Source organism: Artemia sp. Qi Xiang Cuo, chromosome 13 (genome assembly GCF_049724085.1).
Source record: "Artemia sp. Qi Xiang Cuo chromosome 13, ASM4972408v1, whole genome shotgun sequence".
Lineage (NCBI taxonomy): Eukaryota > Metazoa > Arthropoda > Branchiopoda > Anostraca > Artemiidae > Artemia > Artemia sp. Qi Xiang Cuo.
The window spans coordinates 32,401,067-32,425,982 of NC_142806.1; the positions used below are offsets into that span (position 1 = coordinate 32,401,067).

At 34.0% G+C, this 24,916-nt stretch overlaps 1 protein-coding gene across 1 annotated transcript in view; it reads right to left on the minus strand.

Annotated features, from left to right (window-relative positions):
• Window positions 1-13,034: 13,034 nt before the first annotated feature.
• Window positions 13,035-24,916, minus strand: part of Mob2 (MOB kinase activator 2) — a 100,001-nt gene continuing 88,119 nt past the window's right edge. Inside the window, 1 exon segment of the mRNA XM_089098757.1 lies at window positions 13,035-14,132. Coding sequence (XP_088954883.1) covers window positions 13,843-14,132 — 290 coding nt within the window. The 3' untranslated portion in view covers window positions 13,035-13,842.

Genomic DNA, 24,916 nt, shown 5'->3' on the forward strand with positions numbered 1-24,916 from the left:
CAGCCAGCAGTGATACCAGGTGCCTGACTTTAGATAGCGCACCAAGGGAAGTGTAAATGCGCCAAAGGCGCATTTTCGCTACATATTTTTTGGGTGGAGTTGCATATTAAGGTTAAATTAGATCTTGCAGGGATGAATGCAAAAAAAAAAAAAAAAAAAAAAAAAAAAAAATTTGGAGACGATGCTAACAGATAGTGCGAATTTTGCTTTTAAAAAAACTAGAACTCAAAATTGGTAGAATTCAGTCTTCATTGACAGATTTCGGCTCCCTGTTCCGAAATCTGAAACTGTGAAGCATTTTTTACTGATTACATGCGCTTTTGTTGTCGAAATTTTCTGTCCTCAGTCTCTGGCTTGATAGGAAAGGTATTTTTCTTAATTTTCTGTCATGTCAGAGAATAAGATAAAGAGGGAATTAAAGAAAATCTAAAAAAAAATACTTGCCAACATCTAAGGTGGTATTTTACATTAATTTCTTTTTATTATGCTGAATTATTCCCTATCAAAATTATAAAATTTGATTAAAGAAATAAAAAAAAAATAATCTCCAACATCTAAAGTGGTACTTTACATTACTTTCTAGCTAATATGCTTAATTATTCTCTATCAACAATAAAAATTGTGATTAAAGAACTAAAAAAAAGAAATAGGTACTTAGTATACTGGTCTTGCAATACAGATAAGCTATACAAAAACATGAAAGTTAAAGGTGCATTTGATTAGGATAACTAATAGATATGATTTTCTAAATTAACTTAGAACTAAAGAGAAGCATGGTCCTTGAAGGTCACATCTCTCCAAAATGTCATCTAGGTAAGTGCCATCAAAGTGTACTTCTTTATACAACGTTTTTATGACATTGAAATTCTAAACTTCAAAAACATATAAATTCTCGATCTTAGTTATGAGAAAAAAAATGTTTCGTCGATTTCAAAATATAAATTAGAACGACCAAGTAAAAGATAAGAAATTAGACTGGCCGTTATTAATGAAACTATCTATACAATTGCAGGCTAAAGACAATTTTCTGAGATTTTGTCATTAAACAGAAGCTAAAGACATGCATATGAGACATAATTGTATTTGGCAAGGCCCTTCAACAATTCCGATTGTTATTTTATTTGTGTTTTCCTTTTAATGAAATTCGAATCAGTTTTGTACATTTTTAATCATATATTGTACTGATATTCGACTAGTATTCAAGATTATTTTCAAAGTTAAACAGTAAACCATCCTTTTATATCACCCAAAATTTACTCAAGAGTTTCATTTTTATTGTCATTGGACGATTTTTTGATGTCATACATATCAACGGTAAATTTACTCAGCATAGAGGGTGTAGAATCAAAGTCCCTGCAGCACTTTCCCTGGAAGTTTAGCCAAAGTGGGATAGTAATAGTAGAGTTAAGCATTTTGAGCTGCATCCTGTTTCGAATTTTGTACTTGATTAAATAAAAAAAATAAGTCTTTTAACTGAAAGTAATGTGCGACACTGAAACTTAAAACCAACAGAAATCATTCTGTATATTGAAAGGGGTCCCCCCCTCCTCAACCCCTCGCTCTTTACGCAAATTTTTTTATTGTTTTAAAAAACAAAGTTGTGAGACAGAGTCTAAATTTAGGTTAAAGAACGCGGGGTTGAGGAGGGGCCAGCCCCGGTCATATACAGAATAATTTCTGTTCGTTTTAAGTTTTAATATCGCTCCTTACTTTAAGGTAAAATACTTTTTTTGGTATTTAATTTCTGAACTGTTTGAGTTAATTCAGATTTTATTTTTGCTCACCGTACATTAATAATAAAAAAAAAATTTTTGCATTGATTTTACTTTTTTTTTTTTGGCTAAATGGCTTTCTTGAAATTTTTTTATTAATTAACTTACAAATTAACTTACGTAACGAACTTCTATATTCGTATATTTTTATTATATATTAGGGGGTTCGCCCACTAGTCAATACCTCGCTCTTTACGCTAAATTCAAATTTCGTTCCAATTCTTTAAGAGTGACTCATTAATCATAAAGGCCGTTAATTAGAATAAATAGCTCTGATGAAAGTAAAAAAAAAACTTTGCGTAAAGAACGAAGTAATGAGTAGGGGGCAAATACAATCGCATACGCATTAACTTCTGTTCGTTTTTAATTGTAATGTTGCTCATTACTTTCAGTTGAAAAAGTTGTTTTTTTAATTATTTAATTTCTCATCTTTTTTCAAATAATGCTGGGAAATCCGGAGCGCCTTTTCACAGCAATGTCCCTTCCCCCATGAAAAATTCCTATATGGAAAGATCCTCCCATGTAACACCCTACCCCACCCCACCTCCCAATTAACAAACAAATCAACCCTGAAAAAATTGGTATACTTCCCAAAAACCAATAGGCCTAAGATATGTGAACCAGGGGCTATGTTCATTACTAGCAGACCATCCCCCGGGGCCTGCAGGGGGTTCAGTCATCCTCAAAGACATAGTTACTGTGTTTTTTGATTGTGCTGAACAAAATGGCTATCTCAAAATGTTGATCGGATGACTAGGAAGAAAATGAGCATGGGGGGGGGGGTCTAGTTGCCCTCCATTTTTTGGTCACTTAAAAAGGGCACTAGAAGTTTTAATTTCCGTTCGAATGAGAACTCCCGCGATATTTTAGGACCACTGATCACCCCCGGGAAAAACACACATCCGTGATGGTTCTTCTGGCAAAAAATACAAAACTGCACGTTTCATTTCTGCAGATAGGAGCTTGAAACTTTTAAAGTAGGGTTTTCTGATACGCTGAATCTGATGGTGTGGTTTTCATTAAAGTTCTATGACTTTAAGGGGGTCATCAAAGGTGCCCCTTTTGATGAAACTTATATATTTGAAATCAGCATAAAAATCTGATTCTTTTGATGTGTCTATTGGTATGAAAATTCTGTTTTTAGAGTTTCGGTTACTATTGAGCCGGGTCGCTCCATACTTACAGTTCGTTCCCACGAACTGTTTGACAAGATTCATAACAGAAAACACTCTCGACAAAAAAGTTGCTGATGGGTAAGCCTAAGACAGAAAGAGCTGCTTGAGCTATGTCGAACAAAGGTCAGCTTTTCCCCCTTTTTTCTGTATTTTTTTTTTATCGAAATTTGACCACTTTCCCATTTGGTTTTTCACGCTAAGGATAATGCACGTCGATGATTTAACATTTAGGTCGTCATGGAGCCTGGAATGCGATATGAGAATCCCTACGGGGTTCCGAAAATTCCACCTGTCTTTACAGACAGATTCCTGAATCTGTCAGTAAAAGTTGTCAGTAAATACTAGACTTTAAAATTTTTGAGTTTTGTCATTGTTATTGTGAAGGCAAAATCCACTGACTTTGCGGCGAATTTTTTAACATGCGCGAAATTAGTGCAATGCACCAATTTGAAAAAATTACTGCGCAATCAACTCAAAAAAGCGCGATACAATTATTTTAAGAAGGTTTCCAAAAATCAGTTCAAAAATGTTTCTTGCAAAAAGTGCTCACGGAATTTTATAGTGATCAAAAAGAACTCCAGCTTCATCTGGAATTCATCCATTTCTATCAATGGCAGGTCTCTCACTCTACGTGACACAACCCTCATAGAATACCTCAAAAACGGTTTTTAACTCCTATTCTGATCTTGCCCTTTCGGGAAACTAGTGTTCTTTATTTCAGAATAAAGAGTAACTCTCTGATTTTAAGAAATGAAGAATATGAATGGAATAAAAGGGACAACCCACACTGCAGATTTTGTTTAAAAGTGACTGAGACTTTACAAATTACAACACATAGTTTTTGAATGCTACAGCACAGCTTACCTGGCAGCAAATATCAAGCGTACATTTGAAAGACTGAAGATAAATAAAGATGTTGACGATCTATTTAAAGTCAATTATAATGCAACAGATGAAAGATACTCGGACAAAATAATAATTGGTTTTCTTGTGGATAATAATATTATTTGAAGAAAGTGAAGTGAGTGCAGAAGAGATCGATTAGCAGGAGCCGTATTGGCACTAGCCGGCCTCCAAGCCTTAAATTGCTGGAAAATAGCAGCTCGGCTACTCCTACTTCCCACAAACCATCCAATTCCATTGTCTCTTATTTTAATTTCATTCTGTTATATGAATTGTTTTTGTTATATATTACAAGATTATTATATTCCTTAATAATTGCAGAAAAAATACCCATATTCATTGTGTTGATGTAAAAAAAGCCTTGATTTTCGTTGCATTAATTGTATATTTAGATGACACTTCCTAGAAGTCGAAAGGAGCTTATTATATATTCCAGGTGTTGTTTTTCGAAAGAAGAAAGAAAGAAGGAAACTATAAGCATTGAAAGCTGATTTTAGATAAATAGTTCAATTTTTTACTCCATTAGTCCTCAGAAATTCCACTGTAACTGTTTCTTACAATATTAATAATGTTTGTTAATGACATATTTTGAAAATGCAATAAAACTATAGCATACAAAATTCATTCAGGTGTTTCTTAAATAAAGACGATTGCAAATTCTATTTTCATTCTTATATTGTTTCTAGCTTCTTCCTACAAATTTAACAATATATCTTCCAGCAGCACTTTGAATTCTTAGATAGTTTCACTAACAATTACTAGTAAAGATTTTTTATATATCGCAGAAATAAATTTGTTCCTAGAATGGTGAGAACCTTATACATCTCTATTTATGCCTGCTGGGACTACAAAAGAACATTAGTACTTTAGGAATATAATACTTTAATTTGCGATATAAGCTTCATAGATTCTGTCCTATCAATTGGATAATGAGTTAAAATAATACGTTTTTCCGCTTTGATACTATTATACTACGTTGGAAAGTAAGATCACTTTTAAAATAGCATTGCTCATGGAGAGATAATTTCCCCCAGGAATCTTAATGACTTCCTTATCTTTTATTTGCAAAAATTTAAAAAGATGTACATATAAATGTGGCACAATTTGTGTCTTTCTGCAAAATTAGTGTTATAGCTTCTGTGAGCCAGATACTCAATAAAATCTTTTTTTTTTCTTTTTTTTTTAATAGGTAAGAGTAAGCGTTTCTACATAAAACTTTTTCTTGTATTCTATGCAGCAATGTTCTTTCTCCTTATAATTATAAAGAAAGCGACAGTCATTTTCTTACAATTCGAGGCTTCTTTCGATGATAAAGGGAAGATTAACAATAAAAATGCTACTACATTCAATCCAATGCCTAGAAGCAATTTTTTTTTTACTATTCTCTTCTTTTAATTCTACCCCAGCAATAGAAGGAGAATTACAAGGCCGCACAGAGTTAAGTTTTTGATGTAGAAATGTAGAATGAATAAAATTTAAACAAAAGATAAATTGAATTTCCCTCAACACTCAGGGAAAGATCATAATTATTTAGATTAAACTGACTGTTAATTTTCAATTATTTGCCAGGGTTAATTTTCTTCCTTATAAATTAATTTGGTCAATTACCAGTTATTAGTTTTTACTGGTAGGATAAAATTAAGTTGAAATTAAACGAAACTAAAAATTATGATTAATCGAAATTACCCTTTTTTTTACAAAACTTGCAGCTCTATTCAGTATCTAAATTTTGTTTTTTGGCAAGTGTAATGTATCTTAGACCAAGTATTAGCTTGTTCTTTATGGAGTCCTCTAGTCACTAAGACAGGTTACTTAAGTGACCAAGTTGAGTCGTTACAGAAAAAAACCTTTCAAAGTAATTCTATACAGCATTACACATATTATGAAACAGCATTATCTATATTACAACTACTTTCGTCAGCGTTTAGTGAGAGCTAGTCCAGTGTTTTCATTTGAATGTTATTTAGTTGAAATTAATAATTGACTACAACAGATTGAATTAATAGAATGATTATGATTTTGAAAATAAACACGTTAGTTCCTCTTAGGCCAAAAGTAGATTAAAAGTTAAAAATGGATCGTATTCCCTCGCGGCAAAATTGATCCTTTACCAGACCCAGCAAAAAAGTGAACAGAAAATCCAAATTTATGTAAAAATGCTATAGAATGTACCCTCTTGGCAAGTGTATGATATCTTTTGAACTGATGTAAAGCAAAAGTAAAACATAGGAACATAGAAAATGCCCTTATTTTTATACAGCTTGCTTTTTCTTAAAATGAAGGGCCGAAACATTGTGAAGAATGGTGTCAGTAATAACGAGGATTATCTATTACCGAACAATTTTACTTAAAGTTTTATCTAATAATCTTAATGGTTTGTACAGTAGAGGACACTAGACCTTAGACTCTTGGTTGCCAACTGATTCTGGGCCATGCCCCACTTCGGCATTTCTAAAATCCTGATGCCCCCCCCCCGTGATATTTAAATTCTGTTATTCAACATTTTACACCTGAAGGAAGCTTAGAAGGTCATTTCACTTGGTATTTGTTTTCTGGTTGTCGTCTAGGCATATTTTATGCTAATGGAAAACATTGTCTATATACAACACCTTTTATACAATGCATGACGTTATTGCAGTACTATTATGTACCTTTTTTTGCTCTTTAAGTGCATATGAATGTGACGTCATTCACATGATTTTTTTTTCAAAATTAAGGCTCTAAAGTATGGTAAGCCAATGGGTGCATGTCTTACCCATGACCCACCAAAATATTGCCATGCCCCACCGGTGGGGCCTGCACTCCACGTTGGGAATCATGGCCTTAGACCCTCCTCCAGATTACATGTTCTTTTTTTATAATGAGCTAGAAAGCGGTAGAAATTCCTCAATTTGCTCCCGCTGGTCGCATTCGCAAAGGTCTATTTGAAGCATCGGAAGTTAGGGGCCATGTGGTATTCGCAACAAGTTTTTTAGTACTTCTCGCGTAGATTCCAAAGCATAATTTTACATGCCATGTCACTAAGGTCACAACTGACGTTTTCACTTCCTAGATAGTTGCAAAAAACGGTTTGCTCAACTATTCTCACAATGTAGATCAGTAGGGTAGTGCGTTTTCAACCACGCCTTGATCCTCCTCATCAATATTTTCCTGCTGAGAACAGCTTAGCAAGCAATTTTTGTCAATTATCCCAGAGGTGTGAAAATGTCAGATATGATTTTTGGGCATGACAGACAATATCCCAAAACCAAGCCACCTTATTCAGCCACACTGAGAATTTTGTATAGTTTTTTTTCATTTAAATCTAACCGTTCTGGCAAAAAAGCGTATTTTCGCACTCTTCTTAAATATAAAACGTGAGATACGCCTTTTCATTTAACGCACGACAATAAACACGGTAGAATATATGAAATAGTCAAACTAGGATGGATTTGGCCGTTTGTTAAAAGCATAAGTATTAAATGAGAGGAGAAAAGCTAAAATTAAAAGCTTTGAAATTTGTTACTCTATTAACCATGGGTTATTTTATAACACATATTCTTAGGCACAAATGATATAGCAATAACAACTTTGTTACCAAAAGCGTCATCTTTATCGATTTCCAAACACCTACAAGCGTAACCTTTTTTCGCTTATATATTTCTAATAAACCAGAAATAGTTAACTTAATAAACATCATGGACTTGATATTTAACACACATGGTTAAAGATTAAGTATACAAATACTATTTTCAATAAGATGCTGTACTGCTACGGTTAACTAACTAAGCTAAACTGGATTCAAATATTTCTCCCAAATCACTTTAGCCCCATACCTATCACAAGGTGCCAACTACTACCCCTTTTAAGTTGATATTCACACCACCATTCCCGAGGATAACAACAATATTATTTGTGACTCATGATCCAAGTAACGTATGGAGGGACGAAATTTACTATAGTAAAAGAAGAAGAAAGAAGCTTTGTAGCTTCCACCTATAGTAAATCTACTATAGTAAATCTATAGTAAATCTATAGTAATCTACTATCTATAGTAAATCTATAGTAAATCTATAGTAATCTACTATCTATAGTAAATCTATAGTAAATCTACTATAGTAAAAGAAGAAGAAAGAAGCTTTGTAGCTTCCACCTTCCACATAGATTCCACCTATAACAATATAAACAAAATCCCAAAAGCAACTAATTTAATAACCGTATATTTTATTTTCTGAACTACAACGCAACTGTACATGTGATTTTCTTGATAAACTTTATAATACGCAAATTCCAGCGAGGGAATAAAAACTTCTCTTTCCTATCACAAAATTGGCTATTCACAAAAACAATCACAACAATTACAAAACTCCAAATAATCCCCCCTCCAAATTAAATCCCAAACGTGATCTCGTCCTTAACAGTAAGTACAAACAGATGATATCAGGTTTTCTTTTCAATAAAAAAAATCAATAAAAATGAATAAAAAACACCATCGTTTGTGTCCAAAGTAATTATGTCCAGTTTAAATACACTCAAGTAAATGAATCGGAGTACACGAGTCACGAATAATGATATAAAATAATTTGAAAATTCCGGGTCCAACTATTATGCCAACTTTAAACTTGAGAATAAGTCTAAAGGTATCAAGACATATGAACTGTTTAATTAATCCCAAACATTACTGATCAACTGACCCGACAGAAATACTGTTCTCAGAATTCCAGTGTTTCTTTGTATCATATTTGTCTTCTTATCCAGGGATGGGGGGGGGGGGTAGGCTACCTGGTTTGACCCCCCCCCTCCACCCCTTTACCGCGAATTCTTTTCCCAACTCGCAAAAGCGTAACAAAAATACATATAAACAAATTTGTTGATCTGGTTTGTGCCCCCCCCCCTCGAACATAATACTATATACGCCCTTGCTTGTTATTCAGACACAATCAAAACAGCGAGACATAGTAAAAACAAGACATCCAGATGTCGTCAGATCAGTTTTCTATAACTAGCCCTTTTTTTTGCTTGTTTGATCACAATTTACCCTCCATAAAAAAGATCCTACTATGTATTTTTTGTATATTATACAGACACTTTTACATACTGAACACTTTGGACTCAATCAATGACTAATTGACGGCAGTAATAACTAGCCAAAAAATACACAAGATAGGTAAGATAAACATGAAACTATAAAACTGCCAGCAATTACTTAGGAATCTAAAAGAAAAAAAAGAGGAAAAAAGAGCCATTAAACTTTTGAATAAAAGTAGCCAAAATTAACGTTAAATTAATCAAAAATTTACATAATACTTTGGGTATGTTCCAGAACTCAATTGTCATTAATGACAGTTAATTATTCGTTATTGTTTTCATTCGAAGACAAGGCATAACAGTAATTATATGCAATTTGTGTACTTTAAGTAGGGAATGGACAACAATAGCAGTCGCATTTGTGTGCTATAAGCAATTTAGGATTAAATGAATTACTATCTGCTATTTCAGGGTGGAGGTAAAAGAAATAAATAATGATCATTAATGATAATTGAGTTCTGGAACATACCCTTTTACTCCAGGGACCGTATATTTACCCGACTAAAGTAATCAACCGTAAAAGAACACAGCAAAATCTTAGTCATCTTTTTTTTTCTTTGGGGCAAGGGGGAAAAGGGTGGCCCAGACCCCCAAAATCACATACAAGAGCAGAAATTCCAAATTACCAAAATTAATAAATTCTCTAAATTTCTAGCGCTGATCTTGCGGAGCCCCCCCCCCCTCCCGTTCTCCAATAAATTTATAATTATAGTTTTACGGGAAGTCAGTTTGGAAATGAATTTGACAACTCATTATGATGTCTCTTTGCTTTAATGAAATGCATTTAGAATTACATATTGTCACAAGGGCATGGCTAGGACAAATATTTCGATGGGGACAAATTGAAATTTTATTTTAGGAAAGTAAAGCGCCAAGGTATACGCCATACTTAATACCTTTCCGTCCCTGCTTCAACAATTCTTTTTCAAAAACTTTTTGTGACGCTGATATAATAAGAACAGAGGGACGTGGCTCATCACGCATTATCTTGAACGCCATCCATATTTATTTTTATTAGACTTAAGTTCATACCTTGTTATTAATATGTAAAACTAAATATCGGATAACTACACGGTTAAAAAAGGACTGACAGAAAAAAAAAAAATAAAATAAAAAAAAAAAAAAAAAAAGAAAAAAGTGCAAGACATTAATCTAAAGCCTATGAAGGAACCCACTCGAAACTATTATCATTCCATTTTCTTTCACTTAAAAATAAGCATAAAACTAAAAAAGAAAAACTGAAAGACTGGACATATTAAAACTATAAAAAATTAAATAAACATCAAATACGTTCAGCCAGAGTAAAATTCGAATCAGTAAAAAGCTTGTTAGCCATATCAATTTGAGGAATCCCCAACTTTCAGTCAGCAAGTTTACATAATCTAGAGAAAGAACTCGTAACCAGAGGGAATAGAATCGTTTGGGATATGGGAAGAAATACTTAGAATATGGGGCGCGGTATCCAGGCGCTAGTTGTTGTTGTCACACCTAAGCATTATATTTGACATATTACACTTATAAGATATTTGACAACATCGTTTGTTTTCAAAGAAAGAACAAACAGGACAATTTGAAAATCAAAAAGATAAAGGTGAGGTAAAAGAAAATTGAACAATTGATCTTATTTTTTTTTGAATAGTTTAGCGACCGAGTTTTGGCCACTATTTCAGAAGTATGAAAATGTCAGATGCGACCTTTAAGCATGGCAGCAACATAGTATTTATTTTAACGCAAATGTTAATGTAATGAATTTCATTAACTCTGTAACTTCGAGAGGAAAAAGAAAGGGACACGAAACCTTATCGGACGATCTATCGGTTTCTGGAAAGGCGATCTATCCCTGATCCGTGATATAAAAGAATAACTACACACCATTTATTTATCCAACATTCCCCTTTTTCGGTTTAAACCCTGCAACGAAACTAAAGGAAGTAGTTCTTAATCTAGAATCACTTATCCGATACGTTAACCATTCAGAAATAAAACAATTGACTGAAACCCAAGCATGAAATTCCAAAATTACGATTAGTTGCCAATAGAAAAAAAAAAATCATACTTTTTAGTAGTCAATTTGACAAACTAAATGTGCTTACACATCCTTTAATGATAAATCATGAATAGCATTTGGATACGAAAAAACATAGAAAGTTATGAAAGAAATTGTACAATTTCAGTTTTGGAGGAGGGGCCAAATCCGAAACCCTTTCCTCGTATAAGTGCCTAATCTAGATTAATCCTTAATCATAGCCGGTTCCTATAAAACTCAAGCGAAAGGGTGGCTAATTAAAGATTGACCAAGACAAGTAATATTTCGAATTACATAGGGAATACAGTTACATAGCGAAACACGTTACACAGGGAATTTAAAAATTGATCCTTTTTTTCCTATTAATTTTTGACAAATTGATAAGTACGATTATTTTTACCATTGATAAATAAATCCGACCAAATTGATAAGTACGATTATTTTTATCATTGATAAATAAATCCGACCCTAAGCACGTCTCTAGACTATGTAAGCTCTTTTGACTGAGCCCAGTTTCTTCTCCAATAACTACAAGGTATAAGTATACAGATTGAGGCATAGCAAGGAACATATCAACAGAGAGGCGCGATGCATAATTTGTTTGATCGCGCTAAGGCTTGTCAGAAAATCAAACAGAAAATAAGTCCTACAAATAGAAGATGAAAAAATTCGCCGGAACATCAAAACATAGATCTACTTATAAATTAAGGAAACGTTCAGGATATTTCAAGAGCTGGGGTTGGAACCTCTTCCCCTCTACATATGTACTTAAACTCAGAGTCCGATTATTAAAGATGATTAAGCCAGTTTATGTACATTTGTACCTTGCAAGAAAAGCACTCAAACCTGACATTTAATAAGAACATATCTAATGATGAACATGCGCATTCAGAAATAAAACTGTTATGCCGAGCGCAGGTAGTCAGTAAATATTTTAATACTTTAGAAGAGAAATAATATTTAAATTAAATTTTCAACTTTGTACTTTTTAGTGACATAGTTACAATTAGTTATTTTGCTTGTTGTAAAATCGACAAAAGCTGCATCCTTGATTTACAGTCAAATGATACAGTGTATTAATTTTACACTTCTAGTTAAAATGAAAGCTCAGTTAAACTTGAACCTAAGTTAAACAATTATTGTAAGCCACATAAAAACATTGAACTATTCGACATTTGGGGCTTAAATGAACACTAATTGAATGTTCCTTTCCTTCTTCCATACTCTGCTTCTTTGCATACCCTTTACGGTTTTCATATAAAAATCAAAACACAATGGTCCTAAGCATATATATCCATATATGTTCACGGAGGAAAGGGGGGTGAATTACCCTCATTCCATATAAAATGTGCAATACTCGAATATATAGACAGAAGTGTGAAACATTGGATTAAAACACCTAGACCCCTAGGAGTATCCTTAATCCTTCCGGTTGAACATGAAGTTATATCTACTGCTGTCTCCATCTCTTCAATAGTTTCAAGACAAAAGACTAAAAGATCTATCCCTTGTATACTTGATTAATCATTTAAATTCCTTCCATAATCATTTCAGCAATAGGCATGTTGTCTTAAATTCAAGGACGGGAGGGACGTTATTGCGAATTTATTACGAAGAGAAATCAACATTTATAAAAGCTCTCCATGGGGAACCCTTTTTTCAAAGATTTAAATAAGAAAAAATACAGAATTATATTTTGCTATGCTTATTAATCTTTTACTAAAATTTTCTAACACGGAGATCTCATCCATATATGGTATCCATGATCCATTAACGAAGGTGACTCATTTAGGATGAAGGGCTACAATGCCAAGTGAATCAACCTTTTATGATTCACTACTGACTCAACTATATATGTGATTTGAATACTGGTAATTATGTTTTCGCGTTGATCCTTTTTTTTATTTTTATTATTAGTACTCCGCTTTTATTCTCCCATTTTTGTCGCTTAATTTTGTTATCTTTTATTTTTATTATTATATTTTTATTCTATTTTTTCTTATATATATATATATATATATATATATATATATATATATATATATATATATATATATATATATATATATATATATATATATATATATATATATATATATATATATACATATATAAGTTTGTTTTGACTCAAATATCACTTTTTGTTTGCTCAATTGTGAATTGTCAACTCGTGCATTGTCTTTTTTGTTTAATCAGCATTTTAAATATTATACTTTTGATAATGCGTACATTTTGATCATACAGTGGCTAAATTTCCCCTTTACCACATAACCTCGACCCCTTCATCCCCAATTTGAATTAGCCCTTCCGAATCGTGACAATGGCTGCGCTGCTGGTAATGGAGAAGAAGTTCAAATACCATATTCTTAAACAAATAAAGCTCCTGATTACAATAAAAGTCCCGCATCAAATTCATTTCAAGAAGCAGGTGAACTTTTTTATTGTTGTAATTTGATGATGGTTTAGAATTTTGCTACTGACTTTGCAGATGAGGATGGTCGACAAGAAGAATTAGGAACAATGTTTGTTGTAAGACTCAAATAGTCGTCAAAAAGCTCGTGACTAAAGGCTGAAAAAGAAAATTTTTTAAAAGGCAACCTTACGTGTACTAAAAATTGGCAACTACCCCTTCCCTTTTACGCAATAGAGGCGGGGAACGTGGCCAAAACGAGCTAGCGTGAACAAAAACTAAAAACTGCACGGGAAAGGAACACTGGGCGAATTCTAAAACGTAATTGACTACACAGTGCCTAATATTTTAGATACCCGTTGCGGCCACTAGATTAGGACCTTCTCCACCACTGATCCCTCCCCCAGAGTCACCCATACCACAAGATCCTCGCGAAGTGCCCGAGTCGGATCTTCGATGCTTTGTAATATCATCACAGCCAACATCAGATTACTTTGAGCAAGCACTACTACCATCTTCATTCAGAAGATCTTCGTCGCTAGATGGTTCAAGCCGTAGGGCAACACTCAAATCGTGTAATAAATCTGTTTCTTTTTTTTCAATTAGATAATATCGTTGATTCAATAATATAACATGAGAGAAAACACAATGAAGATGCACATTTAATCCGAGAGCTAGAATTTCTCTATAGTGAGAATGATACAGATGGGCAATACAGTGAAATAACAAACGAAGGATCCGACGAAGAATCAAATCGAAGTTGCTAGGAAACTCGTGACCTAGAAAAAAGAAAACAAACTATTAGAAAAAATGTCTTATATCTATACCAACGAAAATACTGTTCAATGTACAAAAGTATAACTTATTAATATATGAATACACTAATTAATGTGTTTTATTCAATACCAGGGTGGACTCACAAAATTGGATCGAAGCTAGGGCCTCAAAGGCCCATCGCTTCCACACCCCAAAACAACTGTACTCGATTTGCAGTTGAGGGGGTCATTGATGGATTTGGCCTCTCCACTCTTATCATATAGTTTCCCTTAGTCAGATCTCTCCTTCCCTTACCATATCCTCCGGCTGGCCAATTAATATTGTAAAATATATCAAGCCAGTGCTTTATCTTGGCTGGAAATTTTCACATTTTTGGAAAATTAAAGACTCAATCCTCCTTATTCGGGATAGATGCTTTCCGAAATTTCTAATTCCTGTTATGGCTTCTGTTGCCATTCTTGTATCAGACTCTTTCAATCGCAGGATGTGTTTAGTCAGGGTGGGATTAAATTTAGGAGGTGGTTTCTTCGTTTCATTACACCCAACCTTCCTATGCCAATTTTGTTCAGCCCTCACCACCTCCTTCCAGCAGCTCTGAGAAATTGGGATAAAATGTTCTGGTCCGTAAGATCTCAATGATATTTCAGCCTTAGCTACTTCATCTAGCATTTCATTATGGTTAATTCCTGAGTTCCATTGTTGGTTTTCATAAGAGGCCAGTGGCGTCTGTTGGGGGCGGCAAGGGGGGGGGCAGTTGCCCCCCCCCAATAAACTGGAAAAAACCTATTATATAGTCCATGCCCCTTGACTCTCTGGATGTGGAACTTTTTTGCCCCCTCAATAAAAATGCTGGAGCTACGCCCCTGTCAGAGGCTAAACTGTACAGAGCAGCCGTCCAAATGTAAAAACGCGTATATACACTTTTCGTTGTTCCGAGAAAAACGTCTTCAAAGCTTATCAACCTTTGCGCCACTTTTTCCACCCATTGCGCCACACTAGACACAGGATTGAAGTAAAAAGTTGTTAGGATTGGTTTTAGACCGTATTCTTTCCAATTATGCAATTAAAATACATGCCAAAGAACGCTGACTGCTAAATGTTGATTTTTCAACTTCGGCAAATAGGACAAAATGCTGCAGATACGTGTTTTTCCCAAAAATATCTTTGCAGAGGATTTTATCAAGACATTATTGCATATACCATTTGATTCGCCTCTTTGGGCTAAATTCAGTGGCATATCTAACTCGGAAAGTGACTTTTCATGTATATACGTGTTTCTACATTTGGACGGCCGAGAACTTCATAGTCGTCCAATTCTCTCTTTCGCTAGCTCTTTATTTTCTGTAGAGCCATTAAGTATGCTTGAGAAAACTGTACATTTCAGTCTGGAAAACTACAGCAACTTCTCCCAGATAATAACAAACTAGCTCCTTGTCAAATTCAGTAGTGCTCTGGTATATTAATAGTTCAATACCTGAATTTCTATATCACGAACCATCTGTATACAAATAGTAATACATAATATTATTACTTAATAGCGCTAAAAGCACATAATCTACATTATTAATAGTACTATTAGCAGTACTCAAACCAATATTGAGTTGGTATCAAATGGACTAGTCCATTCAATTCCCGAAAAAAGACCTTGAAGCAGATGGGAAAAAGTTTTGGCACTTTCTGGCCCTTTTTGTGCTGCATGGAGAAGAAACCGAAACATTCTACGTGCATCCAGTCATCGATATAAGAAGGATGGAATCATTCTTATAACCAAACTTTGAATAGCCTTGTGATAGTATAATATTTTAATTTAATAACATGGAGTCAAACTCTAAGTTAAGTCAATCAAATTCGGAATTGAAAGAGCTTTTTTATTCAAGTTTTAATTGATACAATATGGAGTTAAACTTTAAGTCAGAACAAAGCAAATTTGAAATCGAAAGAACTTCTTATTCCAGACAAGCTCAGTTTAAGTAAAAAAGTTTTCAAAAGTCATTAAACCCTGCTCACAAAAAAATATGTTTTTCTTCGTTCTTTTATCTGCCTAAATTTCCCTTTGGCTACTCAATTTTACGTTTGAAGAGAATTTTCCAGGGGGAATTTATTTAATTTTTGTTCATTTTGGGTTTCATTTATTCTTTAATAGTAACTTCTGGTCATTTTGAGTTTGAAATATAATAGGACAAACAGGTATTATTTCTGCTGATCTTAAGTTTGATATGACCTTTACTTTTTTTTGAAGAACTTCTTTTCAGATTTTTTTTTTTAATTAATATATGAAAAGGAGGACCCATTTACCAAGAAGTAAATCGGTCCAGAGGTAGAGGAAGGGGATTTTCCGAGGGGAATGTGCCGGACCCCATATAACTCCAAGTGAGCGGTAAAGAAAATATAGTGTTAGAAGACAGAAAGATGCAACTCTAATTCCACAACGTGTAAAAATAAATCCTAGGCCAAATCACTGAATATTTTATTGATTCTTTATGTACGTTTTGATCAAAACCGTATTAAGTAAATCAGTTAAAGATTATATAAATCACCACAGCTTTTAAAACACCACTTGAGTATACAAGATAAAGAAAGCCGAAACAAATCTTTTCTAATAGAGGCCATTAAATCTAATAAATGAAGGAGGCGTCAAATATCTAACAGAAAAGAGGAGAGACGCATCCATATTTATGAATTTAATGAACACAGAGAAGGAAAGGCTTCAGAGTCATTAATATATACCAAATTATCGAACTAGACCAATTTTCGCATCTAAATTTATTCTCATTTATACTCTGATAAGGGATTCTGTATTAGTACGATTGATTGGAATCGGTAATTTTTCTGGAATCAGAATCAGCATAAGAATCAAGAAAAGCCTATCATATCTTAAGACAAATTCCACACCAAATTTCATCTTTTCTTTAATAATAGCTGATTTTATCTTGGGCTTCCGTTAATTGTACAATTATGCCCATTACTTACACCTTTAGTAGGCTACTAATTGAAGATAAACAAAATTTCTCACATTATCATTAGTTGATTATTTCTTCTTTATAAATGAGGTCAACCTCGTCTAAATTATCACAATTTTATGCATTTGCGGACTTCCGTAATAAAAGAAATTCAGGTTGGGTTGTATCATTGGAGCTTTAATACCACAGCATGAATATATAATAAAATATATTTATACTGTGCTTCAATGAGGGAATAATTAATTTTTATTTTACTTATTTATTAGTTAAAAGAATTTTCTTTTAAAGATAATGTTTACATTTCATTACTTATGATATTGTCTGGAAGTTTCTATTTTTAGAGCTAATAATTAAAACTAAATAATACTTGCATTTACTACTATTAACAACTCACCGCAGCACCAAGCCGCCTGAGGTCAACCCAGCTAAGCACACTCCTCCTCAATCGCAATCACTTCAAAGCCTTCCTCCTTACATCCTCCCAGCAAGTTTCCAATTTCTTTAAATCTTTCTTTGTGACACCCTCCCACCCCAACCGTTTAGCCCTAGACGGTTGGCCGAAAAGGACACTTCGGCAATCTACACATATCATTTTCTCTAGTTATCTTCAAATGGACTTCGAAGCTGATTTACATTGAAGCAAGTATTAAACATCAGACACGAGCCCAATAATTTGTTTCAGGGGGAAGGTGGGTGATTCCGTCAAATCCCAAAACCGGACCAATTGTTATAAGGAAAAACTTGGGAGGATTGAGAATTTTGTGAGGGCCCGGGCTTAAAGAACCCCCTTGCATAGGCATATTTACTCATCACTTGAAAATAAGGAATATAGAAAACTGATTATTCTACTTAAGAGTTTCCACGTCAAGGCGGATATATGACAGAATATGCCAAGTGCAGCTTCATATCTCATTTTTATGACCTCTTTTATTTTGGGGACTTGAGCCCTATTTTTGCTACATTGTTTTTAGATCAACCACTACTTTAAAACCATGCAATGACCAAATTTACCCGTAAACTCCTATGTCCAGCCATGTAATTTGGCATTTTAATATTGGCTTTAAGTCTCTCGTTTTTTCAACTTACTTTTGCAGTTATTTATTATTATTTTTCGTAGTGTTATCCTATTGCTGTCACTTTGTTATAAGTCTGTTTTTTTTCCTTTGAGAAGGGAGGAGGGTGTTATTGTTATTCTTATGAACACAGCTTGCAATTTAAGCCCAATAACTTAAAGTAGGCGAGTTCCAAGATACCTGTCAATCCTAAGCCATGTGCCAACTTACTTCTTTTGAAAGGTGACCTACTTTTCGCATAAACTTTTATTCTGTTGAAATCTAGATTGAACAAGTCTATTTTTTTGTAGAATTCCTCGAAAAAACTAAGAACTTCGGGCGATTTTATTTATTTTCTTCATCAATCCCAAATAGTAATGTCTTTTTCGCCAAATGAATACCATTTATACACAGCAAGTCCACCTTTTTTCAATGAAAAAAAAACAAAACAACGTATTTTCAATGAAAATACCAACAAAGGTGTTTTCATAACCTAGAGAGGATCAATTTGTCCCACCTACAACCCCCCCCCCCACTGACACCCGGCGCATAAATCCAAGAAGTTTGAGTCCAATCTGTCACGGGGCTACGGGATTAGCCCATTGCAAGCAGCTTCGAGTATTAACGTGAAAAAAAAATTAATAAAACGGATACTCCAATTCACGGAGAATAACCAATCAAGAGCAAGGCTTACGTCGGAAATACGAAGCCATGATTGAAATCATGAATGTACTGCCAAGTGCAGGGTTGCCACCGAGGTTACGTTCGTACCGTTTTTGGTACGTTTTACGTTACGGTCCTAAAACCATTACATTTTTGAATTTATGGTACGCTTTTAATTAATGAACAAGTTTCACATTTTATGAGTAATCTATTTTTCCCCCTGTGAGAAAATCCGCTGTTCCCATTTTAATTACACTGACATGAGTATCGACATTCTTTCACAACGCGGTCATTTAGTCTTTTTAAACAATCACTCGACTATTCGAATGAGAAAATACCCAATTCCCATACTAAGTTAAGAACATTCTCTCTCATGATGAGATTATCATTCGCTTAGAAACAATTGACAAAATTCAGTTATTCACCAACTTTCATCATTTGTTGGTTTTGAACTTGAATCTTGTTCCGTAAGCAGTCATACTGAAATTATATTGAGAAGAATTAATAAAAACAGGTAAATAATAGAAGAAGCTATTTTCTTTTTAAATATGTGATTATATATGTATTATTCTTCGGGTAACAACACTAAAAACCACACCCCCCCAACGCCGTACCCAGGATTTCTTTTCGGCCGGGGTTTTACTTAATTTTTTTTTTTTTTTGGGGGGGGGGTACACGAAAAAAAAACTCAAAAAGCGCATACAAAATTTTTTTACATCCATTTTTGTTACGTTTTTACGAGAGAAACAAACAGTTCAGGGGGGTGAACCTCCCTACCCCCTCCCCACTCTGGGTACGGCGGTTTTTCTCCCCGGGGGAGTGGTTGGGCATACTTTATGATCATCTACACACGTTTGTATCATGACAGGTGATTATTAAAGGCTGTTATTAACAAAATATATGAAGCTGTAAAAATGAGTCATTTTTTTGGTTATACCCACGGCTATAACTAAGCGTTCAGGTGGGGTTGGGTTAGTTAAGTCGGAATTTTTGATTTCATACTAGAGTTTTTCCCAGTATCGTGGTCACTTTTTTGGCACTATACACCCCCCCCTTTCTGAGGTACCATGTATAAATGTATAAAAATATTTCATCGTTGTGTCTAATCTTGTGATGACATTCTTATTTGTGATATTCTTTCATGTTCTTTTATATTGTAAAGTAAGAATTTGAGTATTTAATTTCTTTTAATATATTCATAGTCCTATATCCAGGACCATCAGGGGGTGGGTTCATTTTCAAAAGGGGCCATGATCTTTAGAAATACTATAACAAATAATTTGATGGTACTGCTTTTATGTATTTAGCGTGTTTTTTTTTAGAAAAGGACAATCACTCAAAATTTTGCTTTATAAAAAGACAACTGAACTAGTGCCCATTTTTATGAAGAAGATAAACAGTCTTGTATCTGTTTGGGTAGACTTAAATTTTACTTAAAAACTGATTCATAGGGACCACGTAGGTTGGGCTGGGGCCCCAGCCTCCTGAAAAAGTAAATTTCTTTGAATTTCTCGGCATTTCTTTATTAAATTGTAGGTTTTTATTAACCCCCCTATTTTTTTTAATTAAATCATTTGCAGTTCGTTTTTATTAACTCACTGATCTTTTTGCTCCATCTTCCACTTATTTCTTTGTCACACAATTTTTTTTTAATATGTGAATTATTTTTCAACTACTCCCGAATGTTCAGTTACTTCCCACTTTTATCAGTGTAGCACAACGGTAAGAGCCCCTCCTGAGGCTCTGCTAACTTAGTTTTTCAATCACACAGTTCAACCTCAAGAATGTTAGCCTAAAGCTGTTTTGATGGGTTTCACAAGTCCAGGCACGTACAAAGAATTTTTAGGGGAGGTGGTCAAACAAACAAACAAAAAAAATCAACTCATTTTCAAAATGAACTAAAAAGCAGAGATTTTTTTCTCAAGAATATATGAATATAAATGAACACGAGGGGCACAAAAAGTGTTGGGTTTTACATAACATAAACACCAAATTTATCTAGGTTTTAATTGCATAAACTATAAAAGTCGATGACTTGAGGACAACAAGTAAACAAAAATCAACTTATTCAAACACGACTTGAATTTTTTGCCGTAATGTTAAAATATTTTTATATATTCTGAAAAAAAAAATAATTTAATATTTTTTATTTTACAATTACAAAAAAAAAATATTTTTTATCATCAAAGAATAAAACATAAGTTATTACTGCCTCAGGAGGCGCTCTTACCGGTGTGCTATAATGATAAAAGTGGGAAGTAACTGAACATTCGGGAGTGGTTGAAAAATAATTCACAAATTAAAAAAATTGTGTCACAAAGAAATAAAACCTAAGTTAGAAATAATATTCTTTTATTTCTTGTTTTCTTTTGGTTGGGAGTTATGATTCAAATTACAAACAGAAAAAAGGCATTTTATGTAAAATAACTGCTGTTTCGTATAGGAACTGAAGACAACGATTGAAATATTTTTTGTTCGATAAAGTAAAAACAAAACAAAAATTCTGTCACTCAGAATTCCCCAAATCTTCATGTTGAAGTGATGGGAATTTAAGGCTGGAAGAAGTGAGACTGAGACCGAGCCAATCTAAAAAATTAGACGGAAAGGGAGCGATTAAAATAATTTTTTGGGTCTTTTTAAGAAGCTGGATTTATTAAGATCGGTTTTTATTGAAATTTAACAATACAAAAAAAATCTAGTTGGTTATCTGGTTTTCTGAAAAACTCTAAATTGTTCTTTTTTCATTGATTTGCCTTTTATCTTGTAAGTATTTCATCAACTTTTGGTTCAAGACACCAATAAGGGCTATTAAAAACAACAACAATAAACTAAGTAAAATAGTAGCCTAAGGTTATATACACGCATTAAACGGGGGGAGAGGAGAGGTTTTTTTGTTTTACAGGTAAACCGGAAGCACAAGTTGCAGTAGACTAAATAGGAATTTCTTAAAGGTCAAGAAGCATAAATTATTATTATTGTATATTCTTAGTTCAGTAGAGGACATAAGCGAAGCCTAGATTGGTGTCAAAAACTGAATGGTAGAAAATTAAATAAAACAGTTCAGAAAAAAAAAGATCTATTAAAGGCCAAAGCAAGCTTTAAACTTGGGTGGAATGCACCATAGTTTGAGAAAAATTAAATAGAGGAGATGTCGATCCTTTGAATTATTTTGAGTGGGGATGCTGAAGTCAAATAAAATAGGACACATCACTATTTTATCCTTAATACATCACATTATTCAAGAAAATTCGAAGGTAGTGTATGAATGCCAAACCAACTGATCATTAACGGCTTAAATCTTGGAGAAGGGAGATCTGTATTTATCGACCCATGCTAAAGAACAGGCAAAGTATCAAAGAGAACGGGGGTCATTGTGAAAGTTAGTCGGTTTTCGAATGCTATTGGTCTGGTTAACCCACCGGTATGTGCCCGTTAAAGTGCATCATTTAATACCAAAAATATTCTCCAAACAGTTAGATGGATAAATTCCAACCAACATTCAATTTTTTCCAGGGCTATTGATTTTAATTTTTGATGTCCAGTACTCATTGTTTAATCTTTTGAAATTCATTAAAATATTTTTTTAACGTGATCACTATTGGTTAAGAATTGGAATTAATTTCGATATGTTTCCTTGGAGACTCTTGTGCTTTTAATATAGTAATGTTTGTTACATGTTTGAAAATTTATACGATGTTATTTTTTTTTTTCAAATAGACAATAAAATTCTCTTGGTAATGGATATACGAAATTTTTTTGTGAAGTCAGATTCAGAATCTCTTCAATCAGGCTCATCAACGAAAACACCTATTTCTGGCCAGACAGTGCAAAAAACTGGCAGAGTGTTAGATCTGGGGCCTAGTTCAAAACTACTGCCAGGAAGAGTCCTCAGGACATTCAACCCAAAACCCATCTACTTCACATCTATGTGCTAGTGAAGAAAATTTGGTTGTCGGGAGCAATCCAAACTGCGAAAGCCAAAATATGGAAATAGATAAGGAATTAAGATCATCTATAACGCGTCCATACAAAAAAGAAAGATTTGCGAAGAAACGGAAAGTGGTAGTTGAAAATAGGAAGTTTAGGGAGAAGTGGTTTGAGCATGAAGATCTTAAAGGTTGGATTGAAAGGTGTCCTTTCAGTAAGAACGTTGCTTACTGTAAATAATGCCAGAAAAAAGTGTTTGGGGGTGTGAATTATTTGCTTAGACATACTGAAACTGTTTTTCACAAAAGAAATCACAAGAGCATGCACAATCAAATTAAAGTATTTGAGAACAATGAACTAGTTGTAAATCCTATATCAAAAGAACAGTTGTTGTTTAAAGATAAAGTTGTTAAGTTAGAACTGGCTCTTGCTGCATGGATAGCTTCAAGTAAACAAGAAATAAGTATTATGGACACGTTACCTAACGTCCTTAAAGCTTATATTAGTGACTTTCCATCTGTTGAACGTTTTGAGTGTGCAAGAACCAAGACCACCAGTTTAATCAAAAATGTGATTGCTCCTTTTGCCATCGAAAAACTCAGCGATAAGATTACACGAGTAGAAATATCAATTCTAGTCAATGAAATTGCTGATAGGACTAGATCTAAATTCTTAGTGACTATTTGTCGTTATTTTGGGTCGAATTCGAGTGAATTAAAGGAACAGTTTCTTGCTCTACCCAAGGTTTAAGACGCCAGTGCAAATGGTTTGAAGACACTTGTTTATGAAGTACTCAATGACCAATGCATTCCTTACTCAAATATAATTGGCTTTGCTTCGGACAATGCCAGTGTAATGTTAGACAAGCGGAAGGGCCTGGCCGCTTTCATTAAAAATTATTTACCCTGACTTGCCATAACTGGTTGAGTTTGACACTTGTTCTTGCTCTGCTCTTCTGCTGCCTGCAGAAAACTTCCATCTGACAATGTGCAGTCCAGTCACAGCATCTATAATTACATTTCAGGAAGTGCAAAGCGAAAGGCAGAGCTGAAATAATTTCACCATGTTCTATAAGTTGCAGAGCATCAATTGCTTTATCCATGTGCAACAAGATGGTTGGTGTTTGAATCAGTTGCCGACCGCTTGATTGAACAATGGGTGGTAGCCTACTCACAGAGTTTTTTTAAGATACCATTCTTAGAAGGAAAGGACATGAGTGCTGTAAATCTTTATTTAAGTTCGGTGAATCCAAGAGTCAAATTGTGTTATTTATTTCTTAAATACGTTTTACCCATTTTTAACAAACTAAACGTCGAATTTCAGAGCGCGGACGTAAAAGTCCATAAATTAAAGTCTAGTGTTTCATCCTTTTTTCAAGAATTAGGATTGAATTTCATTAACGAGAGTCAGCTGAGGCCTTGAAAAAATTGTCCATTTACAACTGAATTTTCAGATCTTCGAAACTTCAAGAGTTTACAAGACGTGCAGTTTTGTGGAGAATTTCAACTATGCGACCTTAAAAATATTGAAAACCGTAGGCCCCAGGTGCACCAAGTGCAATATGTAAAAAAAAGCTATTTAGCGTTTAGTATCAAACTACAGTTTGATATACAAGTGTGAATAAACCCAAAAAACTCTTTAGTGGGTCTAGTTCAAAGTCTATCCCCAAGTTTAGGAAAATCTGGGCAAGTGAAGTCAATTGTCTCTTTGTTTAAGATTTTTAAAGAATGCTGTCCTCACGTTGATATTGAGAGACTAAACACAGAGTGAAGACGTCTTCCTTTTGTAATAAGTGAGGCAAATTTAGATGTTAAACTGTCTGTAGTAAAGTTCTGGAAGTGTGTTGCCAATTTAAAAGATGGAGCTGACAATCCTTCCTTACAATTTTTAGCAAATTTCATTCTCACATTGACGCGTCTACCCCATTCCAGTGCTGGATCAGAGCGACAGTTTTCTGAATTAAAAATGACACAGGCCCTACTTTGTAAGAGACTCAATCCCAAAACTATGATTAATCTTATGGGTGTCAGTAAAGCAAGGCCTGACCCAGGTTCTCGGGAGGTCCCGGATGCTCCTGTAAGCAAAGCAGAAAAGTGGAAAAAGTGAACTACCACGTTAAATATGTTTCCAAATTGATTTTTCTTGCTTCCCTGTATAAGTGCATAATATGTTGTGTCTTATTCC